At 49.0% G+C, this 21765-nt stretch overlaps 1 protein-coding gene and 1 pseudogene across 1 annotated transcript; one reads left to right on the top strand and one right to left on the bottom strand.

Moving 5' to 3' along the window:
- LOC112124284 overlaps positions 1–21765 on the top strand; it is a 408472-nt pseudogene that overhangs the window by 58403 nt on the left and 328304 nt on the right.
- On the bottom strand, positions 10728–13823 carry LOC112106078 (zinc finger protein 239-like). Its single transcript, XM_024199126.1, has 2 exons — positions 13804–13823; positions 10728–12688 (listed from the first exon to the last, which is right to left on the bottom strand). Exon 2 carries the CDS (start codon positions 12675–12677, stop codon positions 11577–11579), a length of 1101 nt encoding a protein of 366 aa, XP_024054894.1. The 5' UTR covers positions 12678–12688; positions 13804–13823; the 3' UTR covers positions 10728–11576.

Below are 21765 nucleotides of genomic sequence, written 5' to 3'. Positions count from 1 at the left end.
CAGGAGAGAAACCCTATAAATGCCTCGAGTGTGGGAAAAGATTCAGTTGGAGCTCAGATCTGATTTCACATCAAAGAACTCACACAGGAGAGAGACCTTATAAGTGCCTGGACTGTGGGAAAAGCTTTAGTGACAACTCAGCCCTTATTAAACATCAGAGAATCCATACAGGAGAGAGACCCTATAAATGCCTCGACTGTGGGAAAACTTTCAATCAGAGCTCCACCCATATTCGACATCAGAGAATCCACACTGGAGAAAAACCTTGAATGTGGGAGAAGCTTCAGTTGGAGTCAGCGCGTATGGGGCATCAGCAAATCCATACGGGGAAAAGACCTCTTAAATATCTTACGCATGGAAAATGTTTCAGGTGGAACTGACACTGGAGACTCCACACAGAAGAGACATTTTATCAATTCTATCACTAGGAATGGCCATAGTTTATTAAAAAAAAAATCCAATTCCCCTGCACACGTCTTTGACATCTTTCATGCTGAGTCAGACTCATGAGGGCTGGAGATGAAAGTGTCTCAGATCTGGAGGAGGGATTTGTATAAATGCCAAACACGGCCTGATACTTCTGAGCTTCAGTCCCTGGTTCCATCTATGGGTAAAGCTGCTTCTGGGCTGTTTCCTACCCAGCTCAGATTGCAGAAGGGAATTTGGGTTTTCTCCTTTCATTAGGATGATGTTAAAACTTTTGTAAATAACGTGATCATATAAGAAGGCTCCAAATGAGGCAAGTTTAGGCAGTTTAGGGGAAACCAGGGGTAAATCTGTTCTCCTGAGTCTGAGTCAGAAGGAACATGCTCTGGGACGTCACTTTCCATGAGCCTAACCGTATCGTACAGCCTGGTCTGTATTGTGGGTTATTCCCTCTTTGCTGAAGGCCTTTTGGTCACATAGAATCGTAGAATGTAAGGCCAGAAGGGACCACTAGATCATCTAGGCTGGCCTGCTGTATATCACAGGCCACCAACTCCACCCAGCATCTGCACACTAAGCCCTACAATGGAAATGAAATAGTTCCCATCTTTGAATGTTAATTTGACGTGATGAAAAGCCGATTTACCGGGGACTTTACAAGACAAATGACCCTTTGCCAGAAGAGGCCTTTTTAATTTTATTTGGCCTTTTCCCCCACCCCCTGCCATGAAATATCTGTGGTGTTTGAACAATTATGATTCTAAATAACCACAATAAACAAACACCAATGGGCGAGTGTGAGAGTCGCAGTCTGAGAGGCAGAGACTGAAATGGGGACGGAGGTTACTGCCTGATCCCTGCAATGAGGTGAGATCCCGTCAGGAGCGGGGAGAGTGTAGGAAGTGGGAGACGCAGACCTGGGAAACTGCAGGGTTTTCTCTTGAGAACCAGACAGCTGAGGCTGAGAACTGTGAACTTGTTGCACTGGGGCCTGAGAGAGACAGGGGCTATCCTACGAATGTTGGGTGAAGCCATCCTGGAACAGTAAATGGCTACCTAAAGGATCAGGCTGATTATTATGAATCACGTTCATTACGGTAGGACTTAAGGGCCCACTAAGAAAGCGTCTTCCTTGTGCTAGGCACTGTGCAAACAGAGGAGCAGATCACAGCCAAGAAGGAAGCCAGGGAACTAATCCACAGACCTCTTCAGCCCTGAAGCCAGGCTGACCCCCAACACCAAGGCCAAAATGAATCAAAGAGCCTGACAGCCCAGCTGTCACCCCTCACCCAGCTACCGCCGCTTCCCATGTGGGGATGCCACAGACTCTCTCTGCCCCACTCACTCTTCACGTGCCAGGGACGTCCACGGGGGGGGATAAAACCCTCTGTTGGGATTGGAACTGCTGCTCCTGCTCTAAACTCCTGCCATTCTCCGGCTCATATTAACCTGAGCTTCCTGCTCTCAGAGCGTCTGCTCTCCTGGCATCTCTCATGGATTCACTGCGCTTTTCTACCCATTGTCAAATGGTGCTCTTTTGCTGGTGCCTGGGGGAGCTGGGAGCAGAGGTGCTGGGTGGATGCTGGATTGATAACAAGAGCTGTGAACTAGGGAAATGGGGTGAGAAGGTTGGATGAGGCTTAACAAGAATCAATAGCTGGAGATTAAAGCCCAGACAAATTCTAATTAGTAACTAGGCACCATTTTTTTAACAATGAGGGTGATCAACCTTTGGGACAAACTACCAAGGGAAGCGGCAGGTTCTCTATTACGTCATGGCCTCAGATGAAGACTGGATGCCTTTTCTTGAAGATTTGCTTTAGCCAAACACAGTAAAGGAATAAATGGTTAACAGTCTCTCATCTGTGTTACACAGGTGTTCAAAGAATCGATGTGCAGTCCTAGAATATTTGATACTGGTTTGGATTTGCAGTAATACGTACTTCGGTTTTCCCCTTGTAATATATATATGGGGGGTGGGGGACTTGGAAGGGTTAGATTTTTATCAGTAAATGTTGGTAAACATCGATTTCATGGCACGCACACACAAACCAACGAAAAATAGTTCCATAGCTGATCATTGACATTTACAGCTAGGCAAAGTAAGGGCTGGTCTACACTGCCGCGCTAGTTCGGCGGCTGGGGATCGAAGTTCCGAGTTCGATTTATCGCGTCTGGTCTGGACGCGATAAATCGAACCAGGAAGTGATCCCCATCGACTTCGGTACTCCAGCTCAACGAGAGGAGTACCGCGGAGTCGACGGGGAGCCTGCCTGCCGCATGTGGACCGCGTCTGAACCGCGGTAAGTTCGAAGTAAGGTATGTCGAATTCAGCTACGTTATTCACGTAGCTGAATTTGCGTACCTTACTTCGACTTGGGGGGTAAGTGTAGACCAAGCCTAAGAAAACTGCCACTTGAGAACTTCTTAGAGTTTGATTTAAGGAGATTTACTTGATATATTTTGACACGTGATGTTGAGAATTTGTGTGTAACGGTTATAAAGCTTTAACTTTTTAAATCTCAACATCTACTGTCATTAAAGGATTATTGTCTGGCCCCGCCCATAGTCTGACGCCCGTTATAATTTCCCACAACAGTGACAATTTAAATAAATTAAAGTAAAATAATGCTTAAAACCCATAATTTTGCACAACTGGGAACATTGACATTGGTAAAAAATAATAAAAAATGATTTAAAATAAATGTTATCCAGCAAAATTATTTTAAAAAATCAAATTCCTCCAAGCATATCTATTTATATACCCCTCCTCCTCTCTGCTCTAATTTCTTTAATGAATTCCCCCGTTCGGCAAACACGAGGGCATATGCTTCTCATCAATTACTTCATTAGTCATCTGGATGTTCATTTTACTACTGACTTGCTTATATTTCTGGACTGGCTATCTTACTTTCATGGCCCACTTGTCAGTTATTTTTCCATGAGCACATTTCCACACTATTAATAGCTTTCAAAGCCAGAAGGGACCATTAGATCATCTAGTCTGATCTATAACAGAGCCCAAAGAGTTTCACCCAGTTTTACCTCTTTATTGAGCCCAGTCTCTTGTATTTGTCTAAAGTGTATCTTTCAGAATAATGTCCAACTGTGATCTGAAGACAGCGTGCTCCGCTGATTAAATTTCTCGCTGTTGCAAGTTTGTGCCTTATTTCTCAATTGAATCTCTCTGACTGTAGCTTCCAGCCAATTGTTCTTGTTATTCCTTTCACAGTGAGATTTAAAATCCCGCCAGGACCCAGTACTTATACATCACAATCATGTCACCCCTCAGTCTTCCATTTGATAAAGGGGTCCTCAAACTTCAGTGCATCGTGACCCCCTTCTGACAACAAAAATTACTACACGACTCCAGGAGGGGGGACCGAAGCCTGAGCCCACCTGAGCCCCACCTCCCTGGGCGTGGGGGGGGGGAGAGGGGGAGGGAGCCCAAACCCCGCCACCCAGGGCTGAAGCAAGGAATCCCCAGCTATACAGCCTGGGATAGCCCTAAAAAACATGTAAAGTTTGATTACAATAGAAACTCTACCTTTTGAAACTAAAGACTGTGACTCATTTGTGTGTGTACATTTAACTGCTTTAACCTTGTAAATAATTCCCATTTTGTTTCCTTAGTTAATAAATCTTTAGCTAGTTTTACTGGATTGACTACAAGTGTTGTCTTTGGTGTAAGAGATATGGTGCAACTGACCTCGGGTACGTGACCGGTCCTATGGGACTGGGAGTAACGTGAATATTGTTGTGATTTTGGGTTTAAGGGACCATCTATCACGAAAGGAAGCTCATCTAGAGGGCAAGAAAGACCAGAGTGTCCGAGGAGGCTGTCTGTGACTCCATGGTTAGGCTACTGGGGCCTGAAGAGTTTACATTTAATATCTGGCTGGTGAAATCTAAGTTTGGGCCCTGGTCTGTGGTAGTCTGCCCCAAGGTTGGCATTCATGCTCGAGCTGCTGAAGGACAGCTTGACATTAAGCGAAATCTCCCTTGCTGCAGATTGAGCCGATTAGTTCTTGTCCTACCTTCAGGGGCCATGGATAACCATCGATTCCCATCTGCTATAGCAGCCAGTAACGTATTGGAAGACGGTGATCAGGTCCCCAACTCAGTCTTCTTTTCTCCAGACCAGACCTGCCCAGTTTTTTTTAACCTTTCCTCATAAGCCAGAGTTTCTAAGCCTTTCATTTGTGTTGCTCTCCTTTGGCCTCTCTCCAGTTTATCCCCATCTTTCCTAAAGCTGTTTCAGGGCCTGCTGCATTTCTGCTCCGCTTCGATTCCATTCCCCCAAAATTGGAAAAAAAGAACCCTTGGACAGAGGCAGATTTTAGCAACACAAGTCTATTTCTCCCAAGGGCCAGACTCAAATTTCCAGGGCCTGGCTTTCACTCGGGTTCAGTGGCTGTAACCTGTTGCCTTGAACCCCCGGAGGTCTTGTTTATCTTTTCTGGCTAGCAAGTCCCTTTGACCCTCTGTCTTCACCTGCACCATGTAAACCGTTCGGCAGATGAGTGTTAGACACACCAATCGCAAGAGCTAAACTCTCTGGCGAACATTGTGCTCTGCTTTGCTCCTCCCAAGAGGCAGCGGTTGCTGTACACTAACTAAGTGTCAAATGACTGTTACCATTGCGGTCAGGCTCAGAGACATGGTTTGACTCCTAGGTCGGCACAAAAAAAGTTGGTAGAATCCCTCTACTTTACGAAAAGTTCTTTCTTTGAGGGACATGGTATCTCTGGAACCCAGAGCTCAAATGACCCAAAATTTTGTTCACTGACCCAAAGTCCACATTGAAACAGTAAGCTGGCCTTAACGGCCAGCTGGTGCTCCAGTAGAACCATGTGTTAGAATCCTATGCAAAGGGTCCTTCTGGTCCTATGAGTGAGACAAGGTGGAAAATACTGGAAGTGAATCATTGGCTGTGCAACAGGTGTGAACCTGAGGGTTTGGGTTTTGTTGAATATGGGGCCACGTTTCCATGGGAGAGGAGGACTGTCTGAATGGGACAGCCTGCATCTCCCAGATAGGGGGGCTAGTCTCCTCTGGAGACAGGGGAGGGTGCTAAGAAGGCACGTGCAGTACAAATGCAACTCTGCGTGCCACAAACAAATTGAACCCATGTGGCAAAGGATGTGAAAAAGCGGTCCGGGGTGGGGGGGAATCAGTTGCTTTGTACCAAACGCTGGGAATCTGGGTGAGAGGTAGGACTTGCTGGAGGTTCTCCCTGATGAGAAGAAATTTGATAGAACTGCCTTTACTGAAAATTGGTGGGATGATCCTTATGATCACAACATTAAAATCTCTGCAAGCAAAAGAGGTGGGTGGGGCGGGGGGAGGGGTGTTCTGTATGAAAGACACCATTACCTGTTTTAGAGTGATTGATAACTTGGAACTGCAGGATCTTACATGCATATGGTTCAGTGTCTTCTTCTCCTTTGTTTCCTGCCCATCAGCAATTATGGGTCTGGATGAAGTCTTCCCACCACCTTCTGTCTTGTATCAGATTCTTGGCTTCCATCATCTTTAAATCTTTTTATTCTATGTTCTTCACCATGACTAGCCAATGCAGCCTCGGGCTTCCTCTATTTTTAGTTGCTTGGTACTCTGGTATGCATCACCACATGTGATTTCTGATCTATTCTTGATCCATGACCAAACCATCATTCACATTTCTGTGAATCTTAAGTAACAGCGTTATTTCTTGCCCTAGTCATTTTCTTATTACATTGTCATTTATTTTCTGCAGTCCTGAAATTCTCAATATCCCCCCTCATCCAGCTCAGTTCTGCAGTCAATATCTTTCATTCATTGGCTTTCCTCATATTCCAACATTACACGAGATGCAGGGCCAAAGACATTTTAATAAAAAATCAGCATATATGAGAGAACGCTTCTGCCACTACTGCCGTATGGATCAGAACATTGGTACATGGCTTCATGTGCTAACTTATAAAGTCCAGGAGAAGACACTGGTGTGGGTCTATTATAGACCATTCAATCAAATTAGAGAACAAGAGGAGTTACTCCATAAGCACCAGTCTGTAATGTCTGGAAAGAAAAATTGTGTTGTTATTGGTGACTTCAATTTGGAAGACATATGCTGGAGGTTTCATGTAGCCAGGGGTAAAACATCATTAGATTGTCTAAAAATTATCACAGTTTTCTAAAGCAAAAGATGTTGCCCCTCAAATGAGGTAATTATTTGGATCTCATGATGGATAATCACTGGACTGGAAGTGGGTGATTGCCTAAGGATCAGTGATCATGACATGATTACATTCAATATGGGTAAACAAAGATTAGTCCCAACCAGTAACATATATATGCTTGGTGCTTCAAAAGGGGAAATTTCCAAAAGCTAAGGAAAATTATGAGCAAAATTGACCGGGAAGAAAAAATTAGACAGAAAAAATGTGATTGAAAATGGGGATTTCTTTAAGAAGAGTTATTAGATGGCAACAACATATACACACAAATGAAAAAAAAACTCTGTAATGATTCTACAGTCAAGAAAGAGAACAACTTTGCCTAAAATCCCATCCTGGTTCAGTGGTGAAGTGAAGCAGCAATTAGAAATAATAAAACAACATATAACAAATGGGAAAAAAAGGAAATAGATAGCAATTGATATACATTAGAAGTTGTGAAGTGTAGAAAATTGATAAGGGAAGCTAAAGACATCAGGGAATAACCCATTGCTGGCAGGGCTAAGGACAGTAAGAAGGAGTTGGTAAAGTATATTAGGAGCAAAATAAATCTTAACAATGCTATAGGCCCATTACTAGCTGGAGATAGTAAAATTGTTATTAGGGATGCAAAAAAGGCAGAAGTGTTTAATAAAGATTCCTGTTCTGTATTTGGAAAGAAGCAGGGTGATGTGTGTTTATCACATGAGGATGATGAAGTACTTTCCAGTCCATTAGTAACTAAGGAGGTTGTTCAACACCATTTGCTAAGGATAAACTTTTTTCCATCAGCAGGCCTGAATAACTTCCATCCCAGGGCTCTTAAAGAGCTTCCTGAGAAGACCTCTGCTCCAAATATTAACTTTTAATAAATCGTGGAATAAGAGGGAAATTCCTGAAGAATTCCAGAAGGCAAGTGGGATGACCTGGGTAACTATAGGCCACTTAGCCTGACATCAATCCTGGGCAAAATTACAGAAAAAATAATTAATATAATTAATAAATAATTAAAGCATAGGAACATAATTAATGCCAGTCAACATGGCTTTATGGAAAATAGGTCTTGTAAAAAAAAAACAAAATTCATTTTTTGAAGAGATTAAATATTTGGTTAATAAAGATAACTGGGTAAATGTAATATGCTTAACACTTTGTAACTGCATGACAGTCTGGTCAAAAAATTACCACTAGACAGTATCAGTAAAGCACACATTAAATAAATTAAGAACTGGCTCAATGACAGATCTCAGGAAGTAGCCGTCAGTTGGGAAATCATCATCCAATGGAGATGTTTCTAGTGGGATTCCTCAGGGATTGGTTCTAGAGCCCTCACACTACTCAACATTTTCATCAGGGATCTGGAAGTCAGTAGAAAGTCACTGCTGATCCAATTTTAAGATGACAGACATTGACAGAGGGGTAAAGACTGATGGGGACAGGGGCGTCGGGCCCATTCAAACGCAATGTGTTTTAATAAGGCCACAGAGCAAGCTGTACATCAAGGACTAAGGAATGCAGGGTGTAACTAAGGAAAAGGTGGCAGTGATTCTGAAAAGGATTTGGGATCATAGTGGAGAAACAACTCAACATGAGCTCCCACTCCCAGTGCGCTGCTGTGGCAAAAAAAGCGAATGGGATCCTTCATGGGCGAGTTGTATGGGCCCATGGTGCCCATGCTCTAGGAATATTCAGAGCATGGGGGCTCGGCTCCATCAATGTTCGGGGCTGGGTCTCTCTCCTGGCCCCGCCTGCCACCCCCATGTGCCTCCGCCGGAGCATCTCCCTGGCCCGCCTGCCGCCCCCGCAGCAGGGTTAAAGCAGCTTCCTGCCCGCCCTCACTCCGCACGATGCACCACTCCTGGAAGCGGCTGGCATGTCCCTGCGGCCCCTTGGCAGATGGGGGTGTCTCCGCACGCTGCCCCCGCCCCAAGCGCTGGCTCTGCCATTGGAACTGTGGCCAATTGGAGCGGCGGGGGTGGTGCCTGTGGGCTGCAGCGCACAGAGACCCCTGGTCCCCCTGCCTAGGAGCTGCTGCCAGAGGGGTATGCGGGTCACTTTAGGGAACTGCCCAAGGTAAGCACCTCACCCCTCTCCTGCACCCCAACCCCCTGCCTCAGCCCACAGCCCTCACCCCCTCCCCCACCTCAACCCCAGCCCGGAGCCCATACTCTGCACCCAAACTCCCTCCCAGAGCCTGAACCCCCTCCTGCACCCAAACTCCCTCCCAGAGCCTGCACTCCTCCCGCACCCAAACTCCCTCCCAGAGCCTTAGGCAGGTGTGTGTGGGGGGGGGAGGGGGGGACTTGGACCCTTTCTGGGCACCACCAAAAATTATACAAACCTGCTGCCCCTGAGCATCAGCAGGGAGATGAATTTACCTCTGCATGCGGCATTGGGGAGGCCAATACCCGAATATCGGGTCCAGTTCTGGTATCCACATTTTTAAAAGGATGTTGAAAAATGGGATCAGAGCCATAAAAATAATTTGAGGGTTGAAAAAGGTGCCTTGCAATGAGAGATGTTACAAACTCAATCCATTTATCTTAAAATGGGCAGGTGAGTTGATTTGGGTACCTTTGGGTAGAGAAAATACTGGATGCTAAAGGGCTCGTTAGTATTGCAAGAACCAATGCCTGGAAGTTGAAGCCAGACAAACCCAAACTGGATGTAAGGGACACATTTTTATCAGTGAGGATAATTAATCATTGGGACAAACGACCAAGGAAGTGGTGGATTCCCCATCTCTTCACATCAAGACTTGAGGCCTTCCAGGACGATCTGCGCTAGCCAAACACACGTTATTGGCCTCAACATAGAAGTATCTGGGTGAAATTCTCTGAGCTGTGTTATATAGGAGCTCAGACTAAATGATCTAATGGTCCCTTCTGGCCAACAACTCTATGACTGTCATGCCTTACACCTAGCATGGGCCCCCTTGAACCAGTGAACCAGAAGGCTTGCGCCACTGGGAGGAGTTCTAGGAGGTGGCGTGTTTAAGCTACGGTGGATTTTAGGGGGTCGCCACTGATTCCGGGAGCTGGGCAGTTGGACTGTGTGGTTACAACTCTCAGAAGATGGTGGTAGATAGAAGGCAGGTGAACAGGAAATGACAGAGGGGATTTTCCCTTGCAGAAAAGGGATTTTTGCCACAGACACATAGATCTGGCAGTTCCGGGATGTGCTGCCTGTGGTGCTCAGGGTTGGGGAAAGAACACCTCAAAGAAGATTCCCAGGTGGACTCCGAGTCCGTTAAAGGCCATTTTTACTCATGATTCAAGACAAAGGACTCTGGGAGTTTGAGAAACTAAATTCGACTTTATTCTTTCCAAGCCAGAAATAAAAGCTAAAATCTCCTCCCCACACCCAGGGCCCAGCTCAGCGCAAAGCATTTCAGCCCCAGCCCAGCACGGCGCTGCTCCCGGCTCCCGCAGGCATCAGCAACGGAGCAACGTTGTACAGTGGGCAGAAAAATGCAGCGGCTCCATTAGAGACGCCGGGATTCAGTCACAGAGAAGCAAACGCTGTGAGAGCAGGAAAGCCAGGGAGCTCGGGTTAACGAGAGTCAGACAACAGCGCGGCATCTCCAATCCTGGCTGAGGGTTTTATCCCCCAGGGACGTCCTTGGCGTGCGTGGGGTGAGTGTGACAGACAGAGTCTCTGTCATCTCAGTAAAAGACACTGTAGAGAGGGGGTATGGGTGAGAATCTTGGTTCACAGACTCCCCATTGCCCTCCAGTCGCAGTGATGGACGTCAGCTGGCCTCAGGGCCGGCCAGGCCTGTTGACTTCTCTAGTTTCCTTCCTATCTCTGCTCAGTCTCGACCTCCCAGGAATCACTGATGCAACCAGTAACTCCACAAGCAGCATCATTTGTAGCCCTTTGGGATTCAGGGACAGTTTCACCCAGCGATCACAGACTATTTCCTGTCTCTCTCTGGCTTCAGTTCAGCAGTTAACAATTCTCAGCCTCGGCTATCTGGCTCTCCAAGAAAACCCTGCAGTTTCCCAGCCCTTTATCTCTCTCCCGACTGTATCTCACGTCACTGCAGGAATCCAGATCTCTCTCCCGACTGTATCTCACGTCACTGCAGGAATCCAGATCTCTCTCCCGACTGTATCTCACGTCACTGCAGGAATCCAGCAGGAACTTCCTTCCCTGTTTCAGTCTCTGCCTCTCGGCCTGCGACTCTCAGACGGGCCCCATTGGTGTTTGTGCTGATGGTGATGTATAATAATCATTGTTCAAACAACACTAAGATCTCATGGCAAAGGTTTGGAAAATGGTACAAATAAAGGAAGGGCGTTCTGGCAAATGGTAATTTGTCTTTTGGAGTCCCCACTAAATCTGCACTATAAAACAAAACTGCTAGGTGACCAAATGGCCTTCAGCAAATAGAGAACAATCCACAATACAGGGTGGACTATAAGAAACTTTCAGGTTCATATATAGTGACATCCCAGAGCATGTTCCAGTTGATTCAAAATCAGGAGAACAGACTTACCCATACTCTCCTCTGAACTATCAAGACCTGCTTCATTCGGCGCCTTCTTATATTGTCATGTTGGTTGCAAAAGTTTTAACACCATCCTAATGAAAGGAGAAAACCCAAATTCCCATTTGATGGAAACTGGAATTTAAGCTCAGAACAATCACACAGTGTGGGGGATTCATTTGAATTCTCCCTCCAGGTCTGCAACATTTTCATCTGCAGCCCTCCCGAGTCTGACTTAGCATGAAAGAAATCAAAGATACATGCAGGGGAATTGGATTTTTTAAAATAAACTATGGCCAATCCTAGTGATGGAATTGATAGAATTTCTCTCCTGTGAGGAGTCTCTAATGTCAATTCCACTCTAAGCATTTTCCATGTTAAAGATATTTAAGAGGTCTATTCCCTGTATGACTTTCCTGATGTGTGATACAAACTGACCCCAGCTGAAGCTTCTCCCACATTCAAGGTTTCTTTCCTTTGTGGATTCTCTGATGTCCAATATGGGTTGATTTCCGACTGAAACTTTTCCCACAGTCGAGGCATTTATAGGGTCTCTCTCCTGTATGCATTCTCTGATGTTTAATAAGGGCTGTGTTGTCAATGAACCTTTTCCCACAGTCCAGGCACTTATATGGTCTCTCTCCTGTGTGAGTTCTTTGATGTGAAATTAGATTTGAGTTCCAGCTGAATGTTTTCCCACACTCGAGGCATTTATAGGGTTTCTCTCCTGTATGCGTTCGCTGATGTGAAATTAGGTATGAGCTCTGATTGAAACTTTTCCCACACTCCAGGCACTTATAGGGTTTATCTCCCGTGTGAGCACTCTGATGTGAAATAAGATCTGAGCTCAGAACAAAGCTTTTCCCACAGTCCAGACATTTATAGGGTTTCTCACCTGTGTGGGTTCTCTCATGCCTAATAAGATCTGAGCTCTGAATGAAGCTTTTCCCACATTCCAGGCATTTATAAGGTTGTTCACCTGTGTGGGTTCTCTGATGCCTAATAAGGTTTGAACCCTGGTTGAAACCTTTCCCACAGTCAAGGCATTTATAGGGTTTCTCCCCTGTGTGGATCCGCTGATGTGAAATAAGGTTTGCAGTGTGACTGAAACCTTTCCCACAGACAAGGCACTTATAGGGTTTCTCTCCTGTGTGGATCCTCTGATGGGAAATAAGATTTGAGCTCTGACTGAAAACTTTCCCACAGACAAGGCACTTGTAGGGCTTCTCTCCTGTGTGGACCTTCTGATGTGAAATAAGATGTGACCTCCGAATAAAGATTTTCCCACACTCGCTGCATGTGTTTTTTTTCTCTTCTCTGGGCATTCTCTGCTTGGCTGTGCTTTCCTTGAGGTCCTTGCAATCTCCACCATCATTTATGGGTTCACACGGTTTCTTCCCTGGGTTGCATCCCAGCAGCCTCTCCGACCTGCGCTGAGTTCCACAAGGTTTTCCTCGTTTACGATCCTGGTAAAAATTCCCCTCGGTTCTTCCCAATACTGTTCCCTGCAGATCCACGTCCTCACAATTTTCCCGCTGTGGATTCTCCTTCTCACTCACCATCCCTGCACCCCCTGGAATACAGAGAGAGAATCCAGACAGGAGTCATCCCCCGTGCCGGGGAGAAAGGAACGAAAGGGGAACAGCAAATAGGGGAAACACAACATAACAACCATTGGGGAGACTAAGAAAGGAAACATTTACTAATCCCTCTGTAATTTTTCCTTCTCTGAAGTGGGTCCCTGGTGCTCCATAGTCCATTAAAACTGGGATATTCCTTCTCATCGTCCGAACATAAAGGAGCTTCTTTCTTTTACACTCTCTCTCTCACTCTAGCTTCACACTGTGCTGCACCAGGTACAACAACAGCACCACAGGGTGAAGCCAGGAACAGAGGTTTTAAAAATAAATTAAAGAAAAAATGGAGCCTCCCTGCTTTGAAGAAATAACCTAGTTCTAACAGACAACACAGAGCACCAGGGACACACAAAGGAGAAACTGGATTCTGCCTCCACATCCCTTCCAAACACCCTGGGGGAAGTAAAATTGGGGAGGGAAGCTCCTGCCAGATCTCCATCAGCGTGGGTGGGTGACATCTGCCCCAAGAATGGAACTGGTCCCAGGAAGGGAGGGGAAGAGACATGAATGAATACAGACAATACAATGCTTCTGCCACTTCAAAGGATGCAGGATAGAGATGAATTAGGTCTCCCTTGTGTTTCCGACTCTCCTATCCCATGGCTGGGGGAGTGGGGAGCAAAGTCTGTCAAACGGGCTGTGGGGACTTTGGGGGTCATTCCCCTGAAATCGCAGGGCCTGTCTGCACAGCTGCTGGGAGGTGTGATCCCCAGCTTGGTAGATGGACAAGCACTAGTGTCTGACAATAGCAATGTGGCCAAGGCAACACGGGCTGTGGCTCGGATTAGCCACCTGAGTACAATCCTGCCCTCCACCTGGGCATGTACTCAGGTGTCTAGCCCTAGCCGCTATCTGTGCCGCTATTTTTAGGGGCTAGCTCTAGCAGAACTAGTGCATGTAAATCCCCCTGAGCTGGGAATCCCACCTCCCCGATGCTGTGTAGACGTAACCTAAGGGACTTGGGAAGAACCTGAGCAGAAGGCAAACTGGCCACATCATAGACCTCCCCCCTCATAAGCTTCTAATAACCATGGAGACGGGAATCCCTTACCCAGCGAGGTCACCCTCTCATGGTTCTCCTGCATGACGTCCCTGTAGAGGGCTCTCTGAGCGGGGTCCAGCAGAGCCCCCTGCCCCTGGGTGAAATACACAGCCACCTCCTCGAAGCTCACCGGCACCTGAAACAATGAGAGTCCCCCACTCAGCACCTGCTGCTCCAGCTACAATCCCACTATTCATGGGGGAGGAGGGCCGATAAAATGGAAGCTCTGGGGGGTGGGGAGGGAAAGGGTAGCAGAATCCCACCCTCACTCTGCTCAGAGCAGCCAGGAGGCTTCAGGGAGGGGAGAAAGAGAGAGCCCCTTGTCCCCCCCCAGCGGATGGAGGATGGCAGGGGCCTTCCCATTTATCTCAGACCTTCTAGCCAGAGGCTTATACAGGCTTTGAGGCTGTGACAAAGCAGGGGATTTTCTTAAATGTTTTGTATGAACATTGCATGTGCCTCAGTTTCCCCTGCCTGTTGCAAAGGTGTTTGATCTTCGCAGCGAACCCTAGGGGACCAGGTGTGACTGTCATCTAGCTGCCCGGTCCCAGACAATGGACAGACATTTTGTAAATTAGAAACGGATGGCTGGGGGGGTAGGGTGGAGGCACCCTCTGCAAGAAGCTAGCCAGTTGCGACAAGTTTGAGAACAGAGAGAGAGGTGGAGGCCGGGTGACCAAAGGACGGAAGAGCAGTAACTAGTTCTGACTGAGGGTGGGCTGTCACTCTCCTTTTTTGGGTCGGGGGAGGGGAGAGGTGGGAGAACCAGGACTTTGGGCTCTGGGTCTGACCAAGATGGGCTTTGCTGTAACGTTTTGTGTTCTGAGCTAACAAAGAACTTTTCCACGCTGTATTCCAGAGAACTAAAATAAACCCTTCTGTTTTACAGCACTGGGCTGGGAGTCACTGCGGAAGTTGGGGGTGCAGGACTCCCCTTTCAGGGGGGTGTAAGGTGTTCCCCCAGGTGGGCTCGCTGCGGGAGTTTACGCTGTGGAACAGGGGTGCTGAAGGCTCCGAGGTGGCGCTGAAGCCAAGCAGGAAGTGGGTGTGTGCCCGGAGGAGGGGACACACAGCAGAGGGTCCTGCCTGGGTTTGATTCAGAGCTGTTCCAGAACCCGTGACAGTTCCTCCCAACAGCTGGGTGGGAGGGGACGGGGCAACTCTGCTGGGCTTCACTGCTGGGTGCCCCCTTCAAATTTCACAGCAGCCTCTGGCTAGTGGGTTCAGGCTCCAGCACTGGGAGTCTGGTTCGTTTTCCCAGCCCTGCCCAGTGGGTTTCTTTCCTGTTCCACAAATGGGGGAATTTCCATCCCCCCAAAGGGCCTGTTCTGAACATTATGCCACAGACTGAACATGTCCCAGCAGGTTTTCCCCACTCTGTCACCACTTCCCTCGCCCTGTGTATTTCCTGCTCCAGCCCTTCTAACACAAACCCACCAGCAGCTCCCTGAAACTCCCCTCTCTGAACGGGTTTCCCGTCCCCCTGCAGGATGTGTTGTAGTCACTGGGATCAGGCAGTCCTACCCCTGTGGGGAGCTCCATTTTCAGAAAGAGAGTGAAAGTTTATACAAAGTTACAACCACCGAGAACAACAAATGTTGCTAGGAAAAAGTACACAAAGGGGAGAGGCTGGGTCAGCCCAAACAAGAAAAGTCTAAATAGACATGGGAGGAGTGGGCCTGAAACCTGGGTCTCCTAAAACCCAAGTGAGCGCCCTGCCCCAGGGCTGGGGTCAGTCTCCCTCTCTCTCACCCAACACTTATGTAACCATTTCTACATGGTGGAACAGCTTCAACGGGCGAGACTGAGGGATGTACCCCATAGCCTTATGCACCAAACTCCAGGAGAGGGTTCAGGGCTAGGAATCACTCAGCAGAGATCGCCATTTAAGTCCCTTTGAGGGGCAGGGACATATGATCCAACCCTCTCCGCAGCATTTCCCATTGGCTAGCTCCCCAGTCACCATGCTGTTTTGTGGATTCCATTTTTAGGTGCTTAGCTCTGCCCAGGTATAATACAGGGAGCCTGGGAACCTAAATCAGGGTTGTGGCTTCACACCTAAAAGTAATGCTTAAGTCTCTGTACATCTAGCGCTCAGTGATTTTCCTTTGATCATTAGGGATTTAATCCCCCATCCAATCAATCTCCATTTGGTGTCACAGATTTTTAAAGCCAGAAGGGGAAGAGACCATTGAACTTAGAAAATCTAGTCTGAGCTCCTGAACTCAAGAATTGGAGAATCCACCGCTTCCCCTTAGTAGTTTTTTTCCAGTGGTTAATCACCCTAATTTTCCATTTGAATTTCTCTGGCTTTCAGACATTCTTTCTCCTGATGTCTTTCTCTGCTAGATTCAAGAAGCTTTTAGAACCTGATATTTTCGTTTCATAACCAAATCAATGACTCAGCTCAATATCTCTCCTTCAAAACTGAGGAAATCTTATCTAATTTAAAAATTAGAATGCAAATATCAGTGAATTTTGAGATTTTATATTACTATTCGACAACTGAGACAGAAAATGAGGGAAATACGAGAGGATTCACATGCCAGCTAATTAGAAGAGAGAAGGCAAAATCTTTTTTTCCCTTAATAGTGGTTATTTAGAGAAATAAGTAAGCACATTTATACAGATAACATATTAGTCTATAAATAGAGAAACTGAAAACACTTTGAGGGGATTTTATATCAAAATCTGGCAAGTGAGAAAAGAGAAAAAAACAGCGGAGGGGTTCCAAAGCAATAGTTTTCTAATGGAGAGAAAACGGGCTAGATTAGGGTGATCGTATTGCTATATTTATACATAGGCTTGACAGAATTTGCCTTTTTTTTTTAATCATTTCAATGGATAATATCAATGTTTGTCAGGATTTCTTTTTGTTTTTTTTTATTTGAATTTTCACAGTTCTGGGAAATTATGGGGTGGGTCAGACAATAATTATTACATCTCCTCAATATATGTTCCATTCTATGCATCCGAAGAAGTGGGTTGTAGCCCACGAAAGCTTATGCTCTAATAAATTTGTTAGTCTCTAAGGTGCCACAAGTACTCCTGTTCTTTTTGCGGATACAGACTAACACGGCTGCTACTATGAAACCTGTTATTATATGACTGTAGACATTGGGACTAAAAAAGTTAAAGCTTTATAACCATTAAAACACAAATGATCAGTATCACATGTCAAAATGTGCCTATATATATATATATATATATATATATATATATACACACACACACACACACATACACACGCACACAGTATATATATGCTTAAATCACACTGCAAGAAGTTCTCAAGCAGCTTTTTTCTTACTTTGCCTAGCTGTACATTGTGATTATTATTCATGGAAATGCTTTTTCATCCATTTGTGTGTGTAGGGTGAAACTGACGTTTACCCCCCCCCCTCCCAAAATCTCATCCTTCCAAGCCTATTTATATAGAAGAGAAATAAAATGAACAGATTGATATCAAGATAACCCCCACACACTACACTAAAAGCATGTTATTAAGGCTGCCTCGCACGCATACATTAGGACAAAGGGTCTCAAGCAGGGGTCCAGGGCCCCATGGGTGGCCACGAGTAGGTTTCAGGGGGTCCACCAAACAGGGCCAGTGTTAGACTCGCTGGAGCCCAAGGCAGAAAGCCGGAGTCCTGCCTGCTGGGGCTGAAGCTGAAGCCTGAGCAACTTAGATTTGCAGGGACCCCTGTGGTGTGGGGCCCTGGACAATTGCCCGGCTTGCTATCCCCTAACACCAGGCCCAGCTTTTATATGCAGAAAACCAGTTGTTGTGGCACAGCTGGGCCGTGGGGCTTTTATAGCACGTTGTGGGGGCTTCGGAAAGAAAAAGGTTGAAACCCCTGTATTAGGATACAGACAGTCTGTGAGCAAGTCACACTCTGGGATGTTCAGTAGACCAGGATCCTGCCCCCGTTCGGAGCAGGTGTCTCTGATGGAGCAAACAGGGCCCAGCAGCAGTTCAGTGCTGGGGAGATTCACCCATCGCTGGGCAGGAAGGGGCCTGTCTCAGGGGAGGGAGGGGCTCGGAGGTTTGTAGCGGGGTTACATTTGCAGATGAACAATAACCTCCCCCTCCCCCCCATTTCAGTCTCATTTCTCTCCCCTCCCTGACAGCCCAGCCCCAGGGACACAACAGGGAACCCCCCTGGGGCCCCCCCACGCCCCCCCAGCCGCTCTCCCCCCTGCCTGAACCCCCAGCTGGCCCCGGGAGCAGATCCTGGGCAGAGCCGGGCGGCGACTCGCTGCTGGGGCCGCAGCTCCGGTCCCTCCGCCAGGCGCTTCCCAGCCAGGGAGCAGCTGCCCGGGGCGGCGAGATCTGGGGCCGCTTGTGCAGAGTCACTTTCCTGCCCGGCCCCGGCCCTTCCCCCGGGTCCCCCCATCACCTGCAGGCTCCGGCTCGGGGGCTGGGGCGGGCAGAGCCCGGGGCGGGGAGGGGGGTTAGTGCCGGTCTCGCCCCGCGCGGACCCCGCCGGGGAGCAGCAGCGGCTCAGCCCGGGCTCCCGGCTCACAATGGAGGATCTGACCCGGGAAGGTAAACAGAGGCCGAGCGAGCGCAGCCCGGCCCCTCCCAGCACGAACCGGGGCCCTGTGGGGGCAGCAGCGACGGACCCCCCCGCCCCACACCCCGCCCCGCCCGAAATCCCTCCTCGCTCCCTATAGAGACCGGCCCAGCCAATCCCACACACCGCCCGGGTCAGAGAAACGCGCCCCCTGCAGCTCCGGGCAGGCTCCCTGGGGGGCCAGGACGCCGCCGCCCCCGCGTCCCCTTCGGATTTGGGGACAGTCCCTGGTCCCCCTAGAAATCGCCCTTCTCCCCCTCCCAGGGATCCTGCGGGCTCCTCCTTTCCACCCCGCACTGACAGGCTTCTGCGCAAGAACCGCCCTGAGTGCTGGGCCAGGCTGCCCCAGGGAGTTGTCTAGGACCCAGAAAGGGAGCTGGGAAGGGGAGGGAATTACATTCCCTACAGTAACTCTTTGTTGCTGGGTGAATTCCAGGTTCCCTGCACTGTCCCTATCCAGCCACCTGGCTACTGGGCTCTATGGACACCTGCGTATCAGGGGTTTACACACCTACAATAGCCCTGAAGTTGAACTCTGTGTAACCCCTTCGAAAGTGCAGAAGAGACCCGACTCTGACCTCTGCTTCAGCAGAGAGTTTAGCTGCTGCCCAGGAAGAAGAGGGGTGAAATAGAGCCCCGTCTACACTTAAAAGTTAGGTCGACCCAGCTACCTCCCTCAGGGCAGGGTGTGAAAAATCCACCCCCTGAGCAATGTAGTTCAACCAAGCTAAGTCCCCATGTAGCCCATACCTTGCCAGGTATTCCCCGTTTTGTATCTGTGCGTTTGATTTTTCCTTCCTAAGGTCAGGTCTACTCTACAAACGGACAGCGGCACAACTGTCGCTCAGGGGCGTGAAAAATCCACCCTCCGGAGCGACGCAGGTATATTGACCTAACCCCCGGTGAAGACAGCGCTATGTCGGCAGGAGAGTTTAGACCTGAGCATGTGGGAAACCCAGCGGCCGGACACCTGGGAAAGAATTCTCTGTAGTGACTCAGAGCCCTCCCCATCCAGTATCCCATCACCAGCCACAGGGCCGGCTCCAGGCACCAGATGAACAAGCAGGTGCTTGGGGCGGCCAAGGGAGAGGGGCGGCACCTGCGGCAATTCGGGGGCGGCAGGTCCCTCACTCCCTCTAGGAGCGAAGGACCTGCCGCTGAACTGCCGCCGCTGATCGCGGCTTTTTATTTTTTATTTTTTCCCAATTGCTGCCGCCGATCGCGATCGCCGCTTTTTTTTTTTTGCTTGGGGTGGCAGAAATGCTGGAGCCGGCCCTGACCAGCCACTGGGGATATTTGATTTTTTAAATAGATAATAAAATGCTTTTTGGACAAGGAGAGGGAAAGGAGGCAAAGGATTGGAGGAAATGGGGAGAGGGGTTTGGGGCTGCAGAGAGGGCAGGGGGAAATGGGGTACGGTGGTGGGGGAAGGGACAGAGGTTGGGGGGCTAAGGACAGGGGGATCGGGTTGAGGGAAGTGGGAGGAAAGAGGCGGGGCACTGGGAAGTTGCAAGAGAGGGGCACCTCTCAGTCCCACATAATCTCCTTCCATGTATGTGCTGAGATCCGGGTGTCCTTGCCCCTCCAGTGCATGTCCGAGCCCCCTCTCTGACCTACATCTGATCCGGCATCTGGGGGAAGGCCCAACTCACTGGAGGAGGAGCTGAGAACAGGCATGCTGGGAGCCTGCTTGTTCAACATCCTTTTTAATACGCAGGCACCAGAACTGCATTTGCGATCCCAGTCCTCATGGGTGGTGGGTGAATCACAGGTTCGGGGAGGCTAGCCCCCGGCCCGGCCCACCCCTTCTGCCTGAGGCCCTTCCCCTCCTGTCCCCCTTCCCCCGCCGAAGCCCAGCGCCCCCACCCCCAGCTGCAGAGCGCTGGGCGGCCCCAGCCACCCCAAGTCCCAGCCCCAGCAGACTTCCCGGAAGAGGAGCAGCCTGCCTAGGCTAGGGCCAACTAGCAGCAAGCAGGGGGAGGGGGAGCAGCTCGGGGCTGTTTGGGGAGGCACAGCCTTCCCCAGCCTATTATACCCACTGCCCTTGCCAGTCCTGGTCTCCCCAGTCACCATCCCAGAGCTGAATCAATCAATGGGGCAATGTTTTAAATAAAGGGGTGAAACAGCCCTGCTGCGGGGTGGAGTCCCAGCGCCTGTGCAGAGTGCTATTCCAACTTTGCTTACTAGCAAAGCCCTCCAGTATGTTAATAGCCACTTCATATGGGGAGAAGACAGGGGTGGACAAAAATTTTGGCCTGAGGGCCACATCTGGGTATGGAAATTGTATGGCGGGCCATGAATGCTCACAAAATTGGGGGTTGGGGTGGGTGAGGGCTCCGGCTGGGGGTGCAGGCTCTGGGGTTGGGTTGGGGATGAGGGTTTGGGGTTCAGGAGGGTGCTCTGGGCTGGGACCAAGGGGTTTGGAGGGCAGGAGGGGGATCAGGGCGGGGGCAGGGGGTTGGGGCGTGGGAGGGGGTCAGGGGTGCAGGCTCCAAGCAGCGCTTACCTCAAAGTAGCTCCCAGAAGCAGCGGCATGTCCCCGCTCCGGCTCTTACGCAGAGGCGCAGCCAGGCAATTCTGCACGCTGCCCCGTCCAAAGGCGCTGTCCCTGCAGCTCCCATTGGCCGTGGTTCCCGGCCAATGGGAGCTGTGGAGGCAGTGCTTGGGGTGGGGGCAGCGTGCCAAGCCCCTTAACTGCCCCTATATGTAGGAGCCAGAGGGGGAACATGCCACTGCTTCTGGGAGCTGTGCGGAGCCACAGTACACACAGAGCAGGGCAAGCCCCCGACCCCGCTCCCCAGCTGGAGCGTCAGAGCGAGGCAAGCCCTGGACCCTGCTCCCCGACAGGAGCTTGTGGGCTAGATTAAAATGTCTGAAGGGCCGGATGCGGCCCCCGGGCCATAGTTTGCCTACCCCTCTTCTAGAGTGAAAGTCTTATAGAGATCCAGGGAATAGATGCTTCATATGCTGAACCTAATACCTATACTGTACCACTTTAGATACCATTTGACCAGCCAGTGAGGACCAGTCTGTTATCAACCCACGGGCTGGAATGCTGCTGGCTGTGGAGATCCCCAGAGTGTCAAGGGGTTCAGAAGCATTTTGAAAGGGTTGAGATGCTGCCGTTCTTCTCAAGCTGTGAAGGGTCCAGGGGACTTGAGTCCAGAGAACCAATGTGTGGGAGGTCAGACTAGATGATCATGATGGTCCCTTCTGACCTTAAAGTTTATGACTCAATGAGACACACACAGCACATACAATGGCCATACTACAATGACCGAGAAATCATCTCTGCGAGACTATCAGAGGGGACGGTGTTTTAATGTGCGTGCTCAAGATCAGGAAGGTCGATATCATGTGGGAACCTTATATTTGAATATCTGTAATAGCAACA

Source organism: Terrapene carolina, unplaced genomic scaffold (assembly GCF_002925995.2).
Source record: "Terrapene carolina triunguis isolate 2854851 unplaced genomic scaffold, T_m_triunguis-2.0 Scaffold990, whole genome shotgun sequence".
NCBI lineage: Eukaryota > Metazoa > Chordata > Testudines > Emydidae > Terrapene > Terrapene triunguis.
The sequence above is the reverse complement of the archived record's forward strand: the minus strand, read 5'-3'. Positions and strand labels throughout refer to the sequence as shown.